The sequence below is a fragment of the Myxine glutinosa genome, chromosome 11 (genome assembly GCF_964187855.1).
Source record: "Myxine glutinosa chromosome 11, kmMyxGlut1.1, whole genome shotgun sequence".
NCBI classification, from domain to species: domain Eukaryota; kingdom Metazoa; phylum Chordata; class Myxini; order Myxiniformes; family Myxinidae; genus Myxine; species Myxine glutinosa.
Window position 1 is genome coordinate 1,243,551 of NC_136271.1, and position 16,101 is coordinate 1,259,651.

The following is a 16,101-nucleotide window of genomic DNA, read 5'->3' on the forward strand; positions in this document are numbered from 1 at the left end:
AATAAAACTTCTCATTCTTTAGACGTAGTCACAATAAATCTTTTCATTCTTTAGACGTAGTCACAATAACATGTGTCATTACCTCTGCCACCCAAGGTGGATGGAGGTTATGCTTTCACCCCTGCCTGTCTGTCCATTTGTGAACAAAATATCTCAATGTTGTGGACAGATTCGGACGAAATTTGGCAGAGATGTAGATTATGTGACAAGGACGAAATGATTAGATTTTGGTGAAGATCCGGATCAAATTAGGACAATTTTTTAAGTGATTCTTCACCATTGAGCGATATGGCGAACCAGGCAGGGGTTTATTTGACATTTAAGACATTTTATTGTGACGATTGTATAAAGAATGAAACATTTTATTGTGACGATTGTATTAAGAATGAAACATTTATTGTGACGATTGTATGAAGAACTAGAACGGCACTCAGTAGAGAGCTACTTGCATTACTGCACCATCATATTTGAACGTCTCAATAATCATTTTTAATGCAAAAATATGACACATCCGTATCACATCACAATCCACATCAGAGCTGGTAGTCAAAATCACCTGCGACACACTGAAGCCGCAATCAGCAAACACAGCTCCGCCCACAATCACCAATCCTGTTGCGAGGTAACACTGATGAGAGAAAGTGCATCCTCCGTACCTTACAATTTCGCCTCTATGTGCGCATGCGTGAATAAGTAGTCCGTGTTTTCCCTGCTCCCTGTAACGACACCCATTAGGCTCGTAAAGAGAACGGAACACGCAATGAAGTATGTTGTTGCTATCTCCCCGTGCCGCAGACCACAACTCCCCAAAACTGCCCAACCGCGCACATCCGAAAGAGCCGTCCAGGTGCGCGCCGTCTTCATCTTCACACATTCGTACTCTCCAGGTTCCCGTGCTTGCGTACACTCGTCTCCACTATTTAGGTTCGTAGCGTATGATTATGCGTTCACCACTTCTGAATTACCTTCTGGGAACTCTCGCATTGGATGCCAACATAGTGACACCACCGACTCAGTCACATTCACAGACGGACACAGAGTGAATGACACTGAACACCATCATGTCACGACACGATCAAAGCGTTTGATCACAGCTTCACGCTTCCCAAACATGCTGCCTGATCTCTACTTGCATTGCTATCAAAACGAGAATAAGGAAACACGCCCCACACAACCACCGGGCCACGATTTTCTGGTGCCTCGATGGGCTCTCCATGACCAAACCCCTGGTCTCGGAGCCATTGGGCTTCATATTTTATTACCACAATCATGGTTCGTAAAGGAATCATCGCTTTTAATCTGGTTACTTAAAGAAAACGTCAAATACTCTCTCGCCAGAGTGTACCTCCCCCGGCTCCCCATGCCGATGCCGTACCTTTGTGCGAACACTTGATCGATATTAAATACGTACCTCTATCGCTTCGTATGCCAACAATTCAAATTTTAATTCCAACCACGCAAACTAAATGACGTATTTCTGAGTCTCCACTTGACCCCGCGCTCCGCTCCCTCCGAGCGATTGCTGTAGTGTCTCGAGCAATTATTTTACCCGGCACAGATCCATCTGTGCCCCACGTCAGGTAGGCAAACCACAGTTTCCTCAGGGCACCATCAATTTGTGGGGACTTCATGGGGAGGGATCTCCTTTGTGTAGCACGTGTCTTCGCTTGTGACTACTCACCCATTCCCGTCTCTCAGGAACATCATGTTTCCAAAATATCCAAAACCTACCTCATGTTTAATTCTGAGTGCCTGATCCGACTGAATCCCCTGTCATACCTACCTATTGTCCTTTCGACGGAGAAATTTCTCAGCCCACCAGCCGAATGGCTCCCAGTGTACCTTAGATTTGGGGATCATTTTTCTTCTCCTTTCACCAGATGTTCCTTGTCCATTACCCATCTTAATGGTATTCTTCCCTTTTTTCGCAACCCGTTAGTTTAAAGGAGGCGCCCTTATCTGGCTTCCTCCACTGACGGGTGGACAGCAATACCCATAGAGTGTTGCCGTCGTTCAGGTCCTCAAGGCAGAGTGTAGCGGGCGTCCGAGTGTACAGGTACCACCTTGTCCCTTAAGGAGACACTCACAATGCATCCAACTGTGACACTCCTGCCGGACCACCACTCATGCGAGTGTCCAGACTTTCCTTCAAGGCTGCTTCTTTGAAACTCACAGCGCGTCCGACTGTCCAGGCTGGCTATTCGAGCCCCCTGGAAACACTCACAAGTGCTCAAGCCCCAAGCCACTTGTCCGTTCCCCTTTAATTTTCATTCGAATCCGCGCCGGAGATAAAGCCAAGACAGGATCCTTCACTCAATGGCAGCAGAAGTTACCATTCTACCGAGAAAGGTCTCACCATTTAGTGGGCACCAGGAAACCCTGCTGCCATCGAGAAACGACCCAGTCCCTCTCCCTTCCGGGCTGGATCCCATCCTCGTCGCCATCTGTCATGGGTTTTATAAGCACCTGGTTGAACTCGGACAGTGTACAAGAGATTTATTAATAGATAAAAATAATACATGCATGGAAGATGCTGAAGTGGCGTGTTGGACAGTAACACCAGCATTGATGACATCACAGTAATTACAATCATGCACAGCCTGCACCAACACCACGGCCAGCACCATCCCGCATTTGGCTTAATATACTTTCCCCTAGGACAAAGGAACTCAAGGACATAGACTGCTGCCTCGAAGAGAAATTGTACAAAGTTGGCAAGTTAAAGCCTCATAGGGAAATTATGTTTTGCAAGGTAAAACATAGAATATTATGATAACAGATCCTCCAAATTCAGACAGCCACAAGGACTGGAAATGGGTCAGTGTGTCGCTGCTGCGACCATCAGCATAGGGAATTCAATGAAATCCCCCGCATTTACATATTACATATGTGATGCTATCCCTTTGTTTGTCATAAATACTACTCTCTACTAGCAACCTAATCCTTTCCTTCCTTTTCTCCTTTACATTTTTTTTTTTCTAAGTTACATAGTTGTGCAAATTGTGCCATCTGCTGTGAATGTTTTTGACGAGCCAAGTCCATAGCACATTATTGTATCATGTGAACACCATGCCCTGTGTCTCATAGCAGCCGCCTGACCCTCTGCACGCAGGTAGTGTGGCGAAAACTCAGCGATACAAGCGCTCCCACAGCCGCCCTTTGTGGTGCCCCTACCGGCAGCCAACAAAAAGGAGCCATCTGATGAGACACAGGAGGGGGTGGGGCAAGAGGAAGAGGAGGAGGACAACGACGAGGATGAGGCAGAAATGGTAAAACCAGTGACGGGAACTGATGCAGCCAGCTAAATGTGGTGGCCCTGTGGGGGGCCTCAGCTAAATGTGGTGGCCCTCACATGAATGTCCAGATTTCAGGTTGCGTTCCTGCACGAGGTCGCCTTGGGTAGAGGCTGCAGGGTATGGACTTGCTGGTGTGTGTGGATGGTGTAGGTGTGCACGATTGCTGCGCATTCCCACATATTGGACAACCAGATGAAGTTGGCCTTTCCAGAATATATTGAACTGTGAAAACCATTAATATTGGACATGTTTACACAGCATTCGGGCTGTGACTATTTTTCAATAATCCTGGTCAGAATGAATGTGACAGCCATCTTCTTTTTGAACTTGACAATAGTTTTCATCGAGGTGATTTGCACGTCTCTGGCCCAGATCCGTTTCATTCACGATCTTCATTGCGCCTCCATACAACGAACGATGGAACAACCTGTTGAGAAGTCGAGGAAACTCAAAGTTTGGAGCGTCTCAATGATCCTTACCTTGAGGAGTGTAAACGAGTTTAAAACTTGTCATTTTATTAACCGTTTAAAAAGAAAAGAAACCAAACTTGTTTTTGCAAATACCTTAAATGAAATGATATCCACATGTATGCAATATTGCTCGTCAAATGGAATAGTCCTGTGTTCTCCAAATCTATGGACTACTTGATGTTCTGACGCACACGTTGCGTGTGTATTAGTTATTTATTTTTAAAATTAATCAGGTGACTTTTTGCATTTGTTGGCTTCACATGCACATTGTATTTAATTATCTGAAGCTGGCTTTAAATTCTGCCATTCAAGTTTGAATTTTTTTTTTTTTTTTTTTTCATTTTACAGTGATATGCTCATGATGGAGCTTGTACATAAATCACATGCAAGAAAAGGACATCAGGAGGAATCTGTGTACTTTCACATGAATTACAAGGACATTGTGTACAAATTAACTGCGTATGTGGGATTTGAACCTGGAATCGTTCCCAACATCATTGGCCATGGGTTCATATGGGAAAACTAAGTGGCCCAACCTCATAGATAAAGGTGCAGCTGTGCAATTTCCCAGTCCGCCACACTTGGCGTCACATTCTTGGCATGACATTGCGTGACAAAGTAGCTGATGGAGGAATGTTGGACAAGTGCCCAGGTTTTTGAACTTTTCACCCAGTGTTTTAACGACCCAGTTCTTTGCCGACCAAGTGAACCACCATTTTGCCAGCTGTGGGGCTTGTCTCAGACTACAAAGTATGAATTGGAGATGCTTGATGCTACTGCAATAAGAAGAATGCGGTGAATATTTGCCCTCAATACCTCTAAAAGTCCCATCATTGGATGCCATTCGGTGCCCTGCTGTGATTGGTGCAAAACTACGAGCAACAGCTAAACCAATATGCTGTGATTATTATTTTTTACACATTTGATATGTTTCTTAACTACTGCTACAATTGGAGATTTATTGGTGTGCCTGGCTTCTCCGAGCAAATTAATTTACTCACTCCAAAAAGCCATATATGATCCACTGCTTTCAGAACGTATTCTGTTCGCACTGTTTGTTAGCAACAGTTTTTCAGCATTCAGATATAGAAACTGGGAAGTTCAAATGCAGATTGCCAACCGCAAGTCGTCCATTGCCTAGACCAAGTGCTAATTTTCCCTTGATTTTATTCACTTTCCCTGGACACAACCTTTTGCAATACCTGCACATGTCGAATCGATACAATACATTTCATTTATTGTTCTTGTTTCTATTGTAGCTGTAATTTTTGTGGCCAGCAATGACGATGTGAAGCCACTTGTGGGTCATTAGGGTGCCTTACAGCACTCTAACTCTACCTAATACCAGTACACATATGTATGTGAGCAAGGATTCAGTTGATGTTGGGCGTGTGCCATCCTGCTGGCGGATGGCACCCAGCCTTGCACCACACACCCTCCCTTTCACACTGCCCGATCCTCCTGGCGGATGGTGCCCAGCCTTGCACCGCACACCCTCCCTCTCCCACTGCCCTGTCCTCCTGGCGGATGGTGCCCAGCCTTGCACCGCACACCCTCCCTTTCACACTGCCCGATCCTCCTGGCGGATGGTGCCCAGCCTTGCACCGCACACCCTCCCTTTCACACTGCCCGATCCTCCTGACGGATATGGTGCCCAGCCTTGCACCACACACCCTCCCTTTCACACTGCCCCGATCCTCCTGGCGGATGGCACCCAGCCTTGCACCACACATCCTCCCTTTCACACTGCCCCGATCCTCTTGGTGGATGGTGCCCAGCCTTGCACCGCACACCCTCCCTCACGCACTGCCCCATGTATGCGATGGTGTGATCCCGGCTGGCCCGGGATTTTTCTCACACATCCTGGAATATCTGGACCTGAAGCCAATATTCTAGACTAATTCAGGGTACCTGGATGGTTGGCAAGTATGCAAATGTTTTTTCCCATTAAAATGCATCAAGGTTGTTTTTTTTAATGGTATTTTTCGGGTTGTTTTTTTTTGTTTATTTTGTTTTCTACCTCCTTCTGCTTGTTGTTTCATGTGTTCTCTTCTCGCTCTGGTTGTTTAAAAGTGCAGATTAATAGTGTTCAATGGGTTTATGACTATCATCGTGACATGCGGTATAATGTGCTCACTTCGTCCCAGATATGTACATATATCGTGCCTGAATTAAAAAGAAGTTACTTGTGAATCGATTGTTTTCTTCGTCTTGCCTTTTTATTTTCGATAAGTATGAAAAGTCGACCTGTTTGGTCTTCCCAACTGCGCACATGATGCAGGAATCCTCGGTTAAAATGCCAAATACTGTGTTCATTTGTCCACTGTCTCCAAATGTTCTTGTAATTTATGTTAAAGTACATTGACATATTTTCATGTCGTGACTTGCATGTATGTATTCCTCTCCTTTAGGCATCCACTTATCGTAGTGACATACATTTCACATGGATTACATGAACATCATGCATTATTATATCTACAAATTATGAAATACCAACTTCTGTCCTGGAAGTCCTTGGTGTCCTTGTGTTTTATACTTCTCCCTCCCCCCCCCCCCCCCTCCTTCCCACGCCTCCTCCCCCCAAGCCCTCTCCCTTCCACACATCTCCCTGCTCTCAAATGTTGTGTTTGTGTGCTTCCCCTTCTCTCCCCATCTTGTTTTCCGCTCCCTCTTTTTATATATTTTGTTTGTCCGGTTGATTTGTTTGTGAAGTAAATGTTAGCTCTTTCACGAGCCTCGATTCAGTATACAAAAAAAAAAAAAAGAAGTCTCGATGAGCCTGAAATCACTTTTAAAAAGAGGCCTTTGTTCAATGTTGCAGCAACATCTGTCTATTAAAGATTTGTGACTTTAATCATTGTGTCCTAAAGAAATGGAACTTCGGAGAAGGAAAAACGAAAAGTCTTGCAGGTAAAGGTTTGTGTCCACCTGCGTCAGCGGACAGGTAGAACGACGGATGAAATCGACAGGAAGTTGATCATGGTAATACTAATTGTAGTGGGAAGCTAGGAGAAGTTGACATTTCCGACATTAACCCTTAGTCTGAGCAAAAGACATTAAAGGCCGAAACGTCAACTTATTGTTGCTTCAGACGATGGTTTGCATATTACCTCGATCGATGATGTATTCATTTCATCCAAATAGTACACCCACTCCCTATGGGAACGACAGGTGCCGGGATTTGTGGCGTTACCTCCGTCACCGAAGGCAGAGTGAGGTTATGATCGAGGTTAAGAGTTGGTCAACAAAAAATAGAAGAGATGAAATTGTTAAAACTCGGAGAAAGACAACTTTTTCACATTGAAAAAACAATTAATAAACAAAAATCTTAGTGACGCGAACCAACGATTCAATGGAAAAAATGATTTCAAAATCATCCACCTTGAAAGAAATCAATGTCATCTGTTTTGCAGCGGCACGACTTATTCAAGGAAAAGTAACAGGCAAACAACACCAGAAGAAAAACCAGGCCCCACAAATATAAACCAAATTCCACCTTGGAGACAGAGATCAGAGACACAGAGAGAAACTGCGGAAGGAAGAGGACAAATACAACAGTTCAGGGAAGAAAACAGACACCAAAAACGAACAAAGAGAATCCACAGAATAAAAAACAAACAGAAAATCGACCACAAAGACCTCGAGTGCTTGGGTGCTGAAAACAAACTCAAAATAAAAATGAGAGCAAGGAAGATTTAAAAAAAACTATGGAGAAGGAAACAACAGGAGAAAACAAAACCACATGTTGAAAATAACCCAAAGAGATTTTATCGTGAATTGGGTAAACAAAAGCAGAATGTGTCAACTCTCCCTGAAAAGGAAAAACTGGAAAAATTCTGGAAAGGAATTTTTGATGATCAAAAAGAACATAACCAGGAAGCAGAATGGATCCCAAACTTGGAAAAGAAGAAGCAACATCTTGAGGAAATCCCCCCCATTGATTAATTATTGATGAAGAGAAAATTAGAAAACAACTTCAAAAAATACCAAACTTCAAAACCCAGGCCCAGGTGGAATTCCAAATTTCTGGCTAAACCAACTTGATGTTCTTCACAATCACTATGCCAGAACATTTAACAAACTGATCCAAGAGGAAAAGGGAGTGGATGAGTGGCTCATAGAAGGGAACACCTTTTTCATCCCAAAATCGTAGGAAACCCAACTTCCCCACAAATACAGACCGATAACATGTCTACCAACATACAAACTGCTGAGAGGAATCATCACAGAAACGATGTACCATCATCTTTTTTTTTCTTTTTTGTATACAAGATCGAGGCTCGTGAAAGAGCTAACATTAATCACACAAAAAGTCAAACCGACACATAAAACAATATGAATACGCATTGCGTAGAATGAGAGCTTCGTCGACAATGGTCAGGCGATCGAGCACGCAGCCCTCGCAAACATCTGTAGGCCTATGCCGAGCTCGGCTAGGTTGTTGTCCCCCGTCGCACCGTGGAGCGAAAGGGGGACTATGGTTTTCCCCCTCCGTCCGTGTGTGCGTGCGTGCATCCGTCCGTGCGTGCGTAAGCGAAGGACCGAATTCGAATTTGGTGTGTGGGTGCAACCCACGTCTAAATCCAAGATGGCCGCCGCCATGTATGTCTGATGCCATGTATGTCTGAACCTTGTGAGCGGAATATCTTGAAAAATAAGCGAAGTACCAACTTCTAATCTGGTGTGTGGGTGTATCTCGGCATAAGGAAGAACGCTATTGAAAATTGGGTCGCCACGTCAAAATCCAAGATGGCTGCCGCCATTTATGTCTGAACCTTGTGAGCGACATATCATATTTTGCATATTTTCTGCGTCTTCCACTTTGTCAACTCACATCACTTCCCCGACGGGGGACCTAGACGTAACGCTTGTTTGATCTTGGGCTTATAATTAAAATTCAAATTAATTTTATTGAATGGATAGATTGGGATAGAATGCAGGATTTACCTACTGTAGGCTATATACTCGGTACGTAGCAAAAAATTCAAAAACAAGGAACTCCTTTGCATCTGGTACCATTGGAAAGAGCATGAAAATACCATTTAAATTATACCCAGATCATTGTCCTCGGTCCAATATTAAGAGAGTGAAAGCATTTTGACATTTACCAATTATGCGCAATTTTGGTCCTTTGTGATCAATGGAAAGAAACAAAGGAAAAATGTGTGAACTTTTTTGTCCCCCATCGCACAGCGGAGCAAAAGGGGGACTATGGTTTTCCCCTCCGTCCGTGTGTCCGTCCGTGCGTGCGTGCGTAAGCGAAGGACGGCATTCGAATTTGGTGTGTGGGTGCAACCCACGTCAAAATACAAGATGGCCGCCGCCATGTATGTCTGATGCCATGTATGTCTGATGCCATGTATGTCTGAACCTTGTGAGCGGAATATCTTGAAAAATAAGCGAAGTACCAACTTCTAATCTGGTGTGTGGGTGTATCTCGGCATAAGGAAGAAAGCTATTGAAACTTGGGTCGCCATGTCAAAATCCAAGATTTTTTTTTTTTTTTGTGTACAGAGTCGAGGCTCGTGAAAGAGCTAACATTTATCAAACAAACAAATCAAACAAACAAGCAAACAAAGTATATAAAAAGGGGAGCGGTCGACAAGATGGGGAGAGAAGGGGAGGAAGCACACAAACACAACATTTGAGAGCAGGGACATTGGGAGATGTTTTTGGAGGGAGAGGGCCTGGGGGGAGGCAGGATAGGTATAAAACGCAAGGACACCAAGGACTTCCAGGAAAGAAGTCAAAAGTCACCTCAAAAAAGTGGATTTGGGGTGAAATTAGCGGGGGTAGAAAAGATCAAGGTTTTGGATTGGGGAAGATAAGAGATGGTGGTGAACAGCCGTTTTAAAGACCTGGAGGGCGGAGTGGGATTGAAGAGAGGGAGTTTGTTCCAGAGGCGGGAGAAAAGAGGAATAAAGGAGTGAAGGTGAGCAGAGAGTCTTGATTTTGGCAGTTTAACCATAAGAGGGTTGCAGGCAGATCTTGTGTGACATGCAGGAATATTTGGGGGACAGAGCCCAAAGAGAGCTGGGGGAGCAAGGCCGGAGAGGAGTCGGTAGAAGATGGAAAGACCACCAACCTGCCTGCGGTGATTAAGTGAAAGGCCCTCGGAGATAGCGTCATCGCGGGAGATTCCAATGATTCTGAACGCTTTGGTTTCAACAGCGTGAAGACGAGCTAGGTGTGAGGCAGGAGCACCAGCCCAGAGGGGAGAGCAGTACTCCATTGAGCTGTGGATGAAAGCCTTGTATGTGGTGAGGAGCTCAGGTGTGCCAAGGAAGGACGTCGCACGACGGAAGATGCCCAGTCGGCGACTGGCTTTGGAGGCCAGCTTGGAAATGTGGTTTTCCCAGGAAAGATCATGGCAGATAGTGAGACCCAAAAGCTTGAGTGACAACTTCTTGGAGAGGATTATTCAGAAAGTAGATGGGAGGGTTGTCCAGTCGGTCTTTTCGGAGAGACATCGTAAGAGTGTGAGATTTGTCAGGATTGAAAGACATGTTCCACTTGTTTGCCCAGTCTGTGATTTTCTCCAGGTCTGCAGAGAGTGAGGAGGCTGCAGACTGCTGATCTGAGGGAGTCATCAGCAAAGAGATAGAGAGGATTTTCAAGAGAGTCAGAGAGATCATTGACGAAGACCAGAAAAAGCACAGGGCCCAGAACACTGCCTTGGGGAACTCCAGCCTGAACAGGAAGATGAGATGAGAGAAACCCATTCAGGGCCACACGTTGACGACGACTAGAGAGGAAGTCCGCCAGCCATGCGTGGAGATTTCCATGGATACCAAAAGAGGAGAGTTTGGTGAGCAGAGCGGGGTGCCAGACTGTATCGAAGGCACGTGATATGTCGAGGGAGACAGCTCTAATTTCCTGTTTGGCATTGAGGACCTCCATCCATTGTTGAGACAGCAGAAGCAGCATGTCCAGAGTAGAGTGACCTGGTCTGAAACCAAATTGATGATCAGAGATCAAGCCAGCCTGAACAGGAAGATGGAGAGGATTATTCAGAATGCCTCCCCCCCAAAGCCCTCTCCCTCCCGAAAAGACCGACTGGACACCTGAGCTCCTCACCACATACAAGGCTTTCATCCGCAGCTCAATGGAGTACTGCTCTCCCCTCTGGGCTGGTGCTCCTGCCTCACACCTAGCTGTTCTCCCCTATGGGCTGGTGCTCCTGCCTCACACCTGGCTCGGCTTCACGCTGTTGAATCCAAAGCTTTCAAAATCATTGGAATCTCCCGCGATGAAGCTATCTCTGAGGGCCTTTCACTCACTCACCGCAGGCAGGTAGGTGGCCTTTCTGTCTTCTACCGACTCCTCTCCGGCCTTGCTCCCCCAGCTCTCTCTGTGCTCTGTCCCCCAAATATTCCTACAGGTCGCACAAGATCTGCCAGCAACCCTCTGATGGTTAAACTGCCGAAATCTCGGCTCTCTGCTCACCTTCACTCTTTCATTCCTCTTTTCTCCCGCCTGTGGAACAAACTCCCACACTCCCTTCAATCCCTCTCCTCCCTCCAGGTCTTTAAAACAGCTGTTCACCACCATCTCTTATCTTCCCCCATCCATAACCTTGATCTTTTCTACCCCCACTAATTCACCCCAGATCCACCTTGTTTGAAATTCCAACTTCTTTCCTGGAAATCCTGGCAGTGTCCATATGTTTATACCTCTCCCACCCCCACCCCCCCTTCACATGCCTCCCCCCCTTCACATGCCTCCCCCCCCAAAGCCCTCTCCCTCCCACAGATCTCTCGATGTCTCCATGCCTCTCGGTCCCTGCTCTCAAATGTTGTGTTTGTGTCCTTCCCCCTCTCTCCCCATCTTGTCTACCGCTCCCGATGTTATTTGTTTTATGTGGCTGTTTGTCTTTCTGTGTGATTAATGTTCGCTCTTTCACGAGCCTCGATCTTGTATACAAAAAAAAAAAAAAAGCCATTGGAGAAGAGGAAAGATTTCATATCCGAAGCAATGATGGATTCCATGACTTTGCTGATAATTGGGAGAAGGCTGATTGGTCTGTAGTTGCTAGGATCTGTTTTTGCACCTTTTTTGTGCAAAGCGGTGATGTTGGCTGATTTCCAAGCAGATGGCAGATGACCTTGAGCAAAAGAGAGGGTGAAGAGAACAGAGAGAGGGAGTGAAAGAGCAGAAGAACAGGATTTTAGGACCCATGGGCTGATGCCGTCAGGTCCAGTTGCAGAATGTCAAATTCGTCAGACCTTCGTCAAAATCAGTGAATGGTTTTGACAACCCAAAAGTGAGGCAATAAATTCACCTACTTCTCGCAGTTGGAAAATAAAGGTTGGACGACGAGGTCAAAGGGGAAAATCTGAACTACGTCATAAGTATTTCCGGTTCATCTAAGAAAAACAAATACGATCTCTGCAGCGATAGTAATAGAGGGCTGTGCAGACAGCCGAGATCGCTGGCAGACCAGGTATTGGTGCCACAGCGACGTGCGACTCAGCATCCGACAGTCACGTTCCTACTATATTATATAGTCTCGACTTCTAGTCGACTGGACCAGGTACGTAGGACCGACTGGCAGGGACGTACTGAAATCGGTGTACCTGGCTTAAATGAAGTCGGTGTAGCTGGCATCAATGATGAGCGGTTTCGAAATCAAAATCCGTTCTGTACAGTACTGTATTGTAATTTATTGATTTTAATCACCTGTAATCAACCCTGGTGTTGGGCTAGCGGCTAGGGTGCCGGCTTAGGATCCTAGGATCCTGGGTTCGAATCCCAGTCGATTGCTGAATTAACGCCAGGGGGGTTGACTCAGCCTGTCATCCTTCCGAGGTCGGCAAATTGAGTACCAGTTCACTGGTAATTTCCTGTTTGTCGTTAAAGGCGGCAAAAAGGGTTGGCGTCAGGAAGGGCATCCGGCCGTAAAACATTGCTTCAAAAAGGGGACCAAAAAACAACAACCACGGTTCCCGAAAAAGGCCAACCCCCGCTTTGCAGGGAAAAATGGCCTCTGAAGGTGGTTATTTTTTATATTTATAATCACCAGGTGAAAATAATTTATCGGTCGAGCCAGACCAAAGCAAGATCACGTGAGCAAGATGGCGGATCATGGAAGGGAAAAGATGGTGGATCATGGAAGGGACAAGATGGCGGATCATGGAAGGGACATTTCAAATGACATGAAATTTTGTTCCCAGGGGAATGGGGGGGGGGGGGGGGGATTTTGGGTGAAATTTGAAATGAAAGTGAAATTTTGAATGGATTTACATGCACATGCAATTGGCATCGAGGTTCGCTTATGAAGCTCTATAATAAGGGGAGTGGCAGACAAGATGGGGAGAGAGGGGGGAGGACACAAACACAACATTTCAGAGCAGGGACATCGAGAGATCTGTGGGAGGGAGAGGGCTTGGGGGGAGGGAGAGGGCTTGGGGGGAGGTGGGAGAGGTTTTAAACGTTAGACAACGAGTGGATGTTCAGGGAAGTTTGGGGGAGAAGGGAAAAATCGAAGAACCAAGCAATACAGCGAAGGAAGGAACTTAAGTTAACAAACACCGATGGGGGAAGCCTCAGGTTACAAGGCCGCGCACACGGAGCAAACAGAAAACAATGAATTCATTACGAGTTACAGGAAATTCAGCGCAAAACGAACTAGAAACAAACAGTAACGCATGGACGATAAAACAACGAGTGGAAATTTGACAAACACATGAAATAACAACTTTTGATGTCTGGAGAGAACAAAAGTCGCCACCTCGATCGAGAAACCGGAAGCAGAAGCCAATGTAATACAGCAAGGAGGTTTATAGGTAGAACAATCATCTAACACAGCAAGGAGGTTTAGAGGAGGAACCATCATCGAACACAGCAAGGAGGTTTATAGGTAGAACAATCATCTAACACAACAAGGAGGTTTAGAGGAGGAACAATCATCTAACACAGCAAGGAGGTTTAGAGGAAGAACCATCATCTAACACAGCAAGGAGGTTTAGAGGAGGAACCATCATCAAACACAGCAAGGAGGTTTAGAGGTAGAACCATCATCGAACACAGCAAGGAGGTTTAGAGGCAGAGCAATCATCAAACACAGCAAGGAGGTTTAGAGGCAGAACCATCATCTAACACAGCAATGAGGTTTAGAGGCAGAACCATCATCTAACACAGCAAGGAGGTTTAGAGGCAGAACAATCATCTAACACAGCAATGAGGTTTAGAGGCAGAACCATCATCTAACACAGCAATGAGGTTTAGAGGCAGAACAATCATCTAACACAGCAATGAGGTTTAGAGGCAGAACAATCATCTAACACAGCAAGGAGGTTTAGAGGCAGAACCATCATCTACACAGCAAGGAGGTTTAGAGGCAGAACCATCATCTAACACAGCAAGGAGGTTTAGAGGAAGAACCATCATCTAACACAGCAAGGAGGTTTAGAGGAAGAACCATCATCTAACACAGCAAGGAGGTTTAGAGGCAGAACCATCATCTAACACAGCAATGAGGTTTAGAGGCAGAACAATCATCTAACACAGCAAGGAGGTTTAGAGGCAGAACAATCATCTACACACCAAGGAGGTTTAGAGGCAGAACCATCATCTAACACAGCAAGGAGGTTTAGAGGAAGAACCATCATCTAACACAGCAAGGAGGTTTAGAGGAAGAACCATCATCTAACACAGCAAGGAGGTTTAGAGGCAGAACAATCATCTAACACAGCAAGGAGGTTTAGAGGCAGAACAATCATCTACACAGCAAGGAGGTTTAGAGGCAGAACCATCATCTAACACAGCAAGGAGGTTTAGAGGAAGAACCATCATCTAACACAGCAAGGAGGTTTAGAGGCAGAACCATCATCTAACACAGCAAGGAGGTTTAGAGGCAGAACCATCATCAAACACAGCAATGAGGTTTAGAGGCAGAACAATCATCTAACACAGCAAGGAGGTTTAGAGGCAGAACAATCATCTAACACAGCAAGGAGGTTTAGAGGCAGAACCATCATCTAACACAGCAAGGAGGTTTAGAGGAAGAACCATCATCTAACACAGCAAGGAGGTTTAGAGGAAGAACCATCATCTAACACAGCAAGGAGGTTTAGAGGCAGAACCATCATCTAACACAGCAAGGAGGTTTAGAGGAAGAACCATCATCTAACACAGCAAGGAGGTTTAGAGGAAGAACCATCATCTAACACAGCAAGGAGGTTTAGAGGAAGAACCATCATCTAACACAGCAAGGAGGTTTAGAGGCAGAACCATCATATAACACAGCAAGGAGGTTTAGAGGCAGAACAATCATCTAACACAGCAAGGAGGTTTAGAGGAAGAACCATCATCTAACACAGCAAGGAGGTTTAGAGGAAGAACCATCATCTAACACAGCAAGGAGGTTTAGAGGCAGAACAATCATCAAACACAGCAAGGAGGTTTAGAGGAAGAACCATCATCTAACACAGCAAGGAGGTTTAGAGGAAGAACCATCATCTAACACAGCAAGGAGGTTTAGAGGCAGAACAATCATCAAACACAGCAAGGAGGTTTAGAGGAAGAACCATCATCTAACACAGCAAGGAGGTTTAGAGGCAGAACCATCATCTAACACAGCAAGGAGGTTTAGAGGCAGAACAATCATCAAACACAGCAAGGAGGTTTAGAGGAAGAACCATCATCTAACACAGCAAGGAGGTTTAGAGGCAGAACAATCATCAAACACAGCAAGGAGGTTTAGAGGAAGAACAATCATCTAACACAGCAAGGAGGTTTAGAGGAAGAACCATCATCTAACACAGCAAGGAGGTTTAGAGGCAGAACCATCATCTAACACAGCAAGGAGGTTTAGAGGAAGAACCATCATCTAACACAGCAAGGAGGTTTAGAGGCAGAACAATCATCAAACACAGCAAGGAGGTTTAGAGGAAGAACAATCATCTAACACAGCAAGGAGGTTTAGAGGAAGAACCATCATCTAACACAGCAAGGAGGTTTAGAGGTAGAACCATCATCTAACACAGCAAGGAGGTTTAGAGGAAGAACCATCATCTAACACAGCAAGGAGGTTTAGAGGTAGAAACAATCATCTAACACAGCAAGGAGGTTTAGAGGTAGAACCATCATCTAACACAGCAAGGAGGTTTAGAGGAAGAACCATCATCTAACACAGCAAGGAGGTTTAGAGGCAGAACCATCATCTAACACAGCAAGGAGGTTTAGAGGAGGAACCATCATATAACACAGCAAGGAGGTTTAGAGGTAGAACAAAAGGGATGTAAGAGAGGTTGTTATGGAACAACTGATCACCTAATACTGAACATGGACACACTTTAAAATTGCAAAATGTGAAGAACTAAATTGTCCATCGC

The 16,101-nt window shown here is 45.3% G+C and overlaps 1 protein-coding gene across 5 annotated transcripts in view; it reads left to right on the forward strand.

Annotated features, from left to right (window-relative positions):
* The window catches only part of LOC137436347 (coiled-coil domain-containing protein 85C), a 189,302-nt gene extending 183,343 nt beyond the window's left edge, over nucleotides 1-5,959 (forward strand). For 2 of the 5 annotated variants that reach the window (XM_068130042.2, XM_068130045.2), the window contains one exon: nucleotides 3,113-5,959. In XM_068130042.2, coding sequence (XP_067986143.2) covers nucleotides 3,113-3,202 — 90 coding nt within the window. In that variant the 3' untranslated portion in view covers nucleotides 3,203-5,959. The remainder of the gene's footprint in view (nucleotides 1-3,112) is intronic. The other 3 variants (XM_068130039.2, XM_068130040.2, XM_068130043.2) reach the window with 2 other exon arrangements.
* The last annotated feature ends 10,142 nt before the right edge of the window (nucleotides 5,960-16,101 follow it).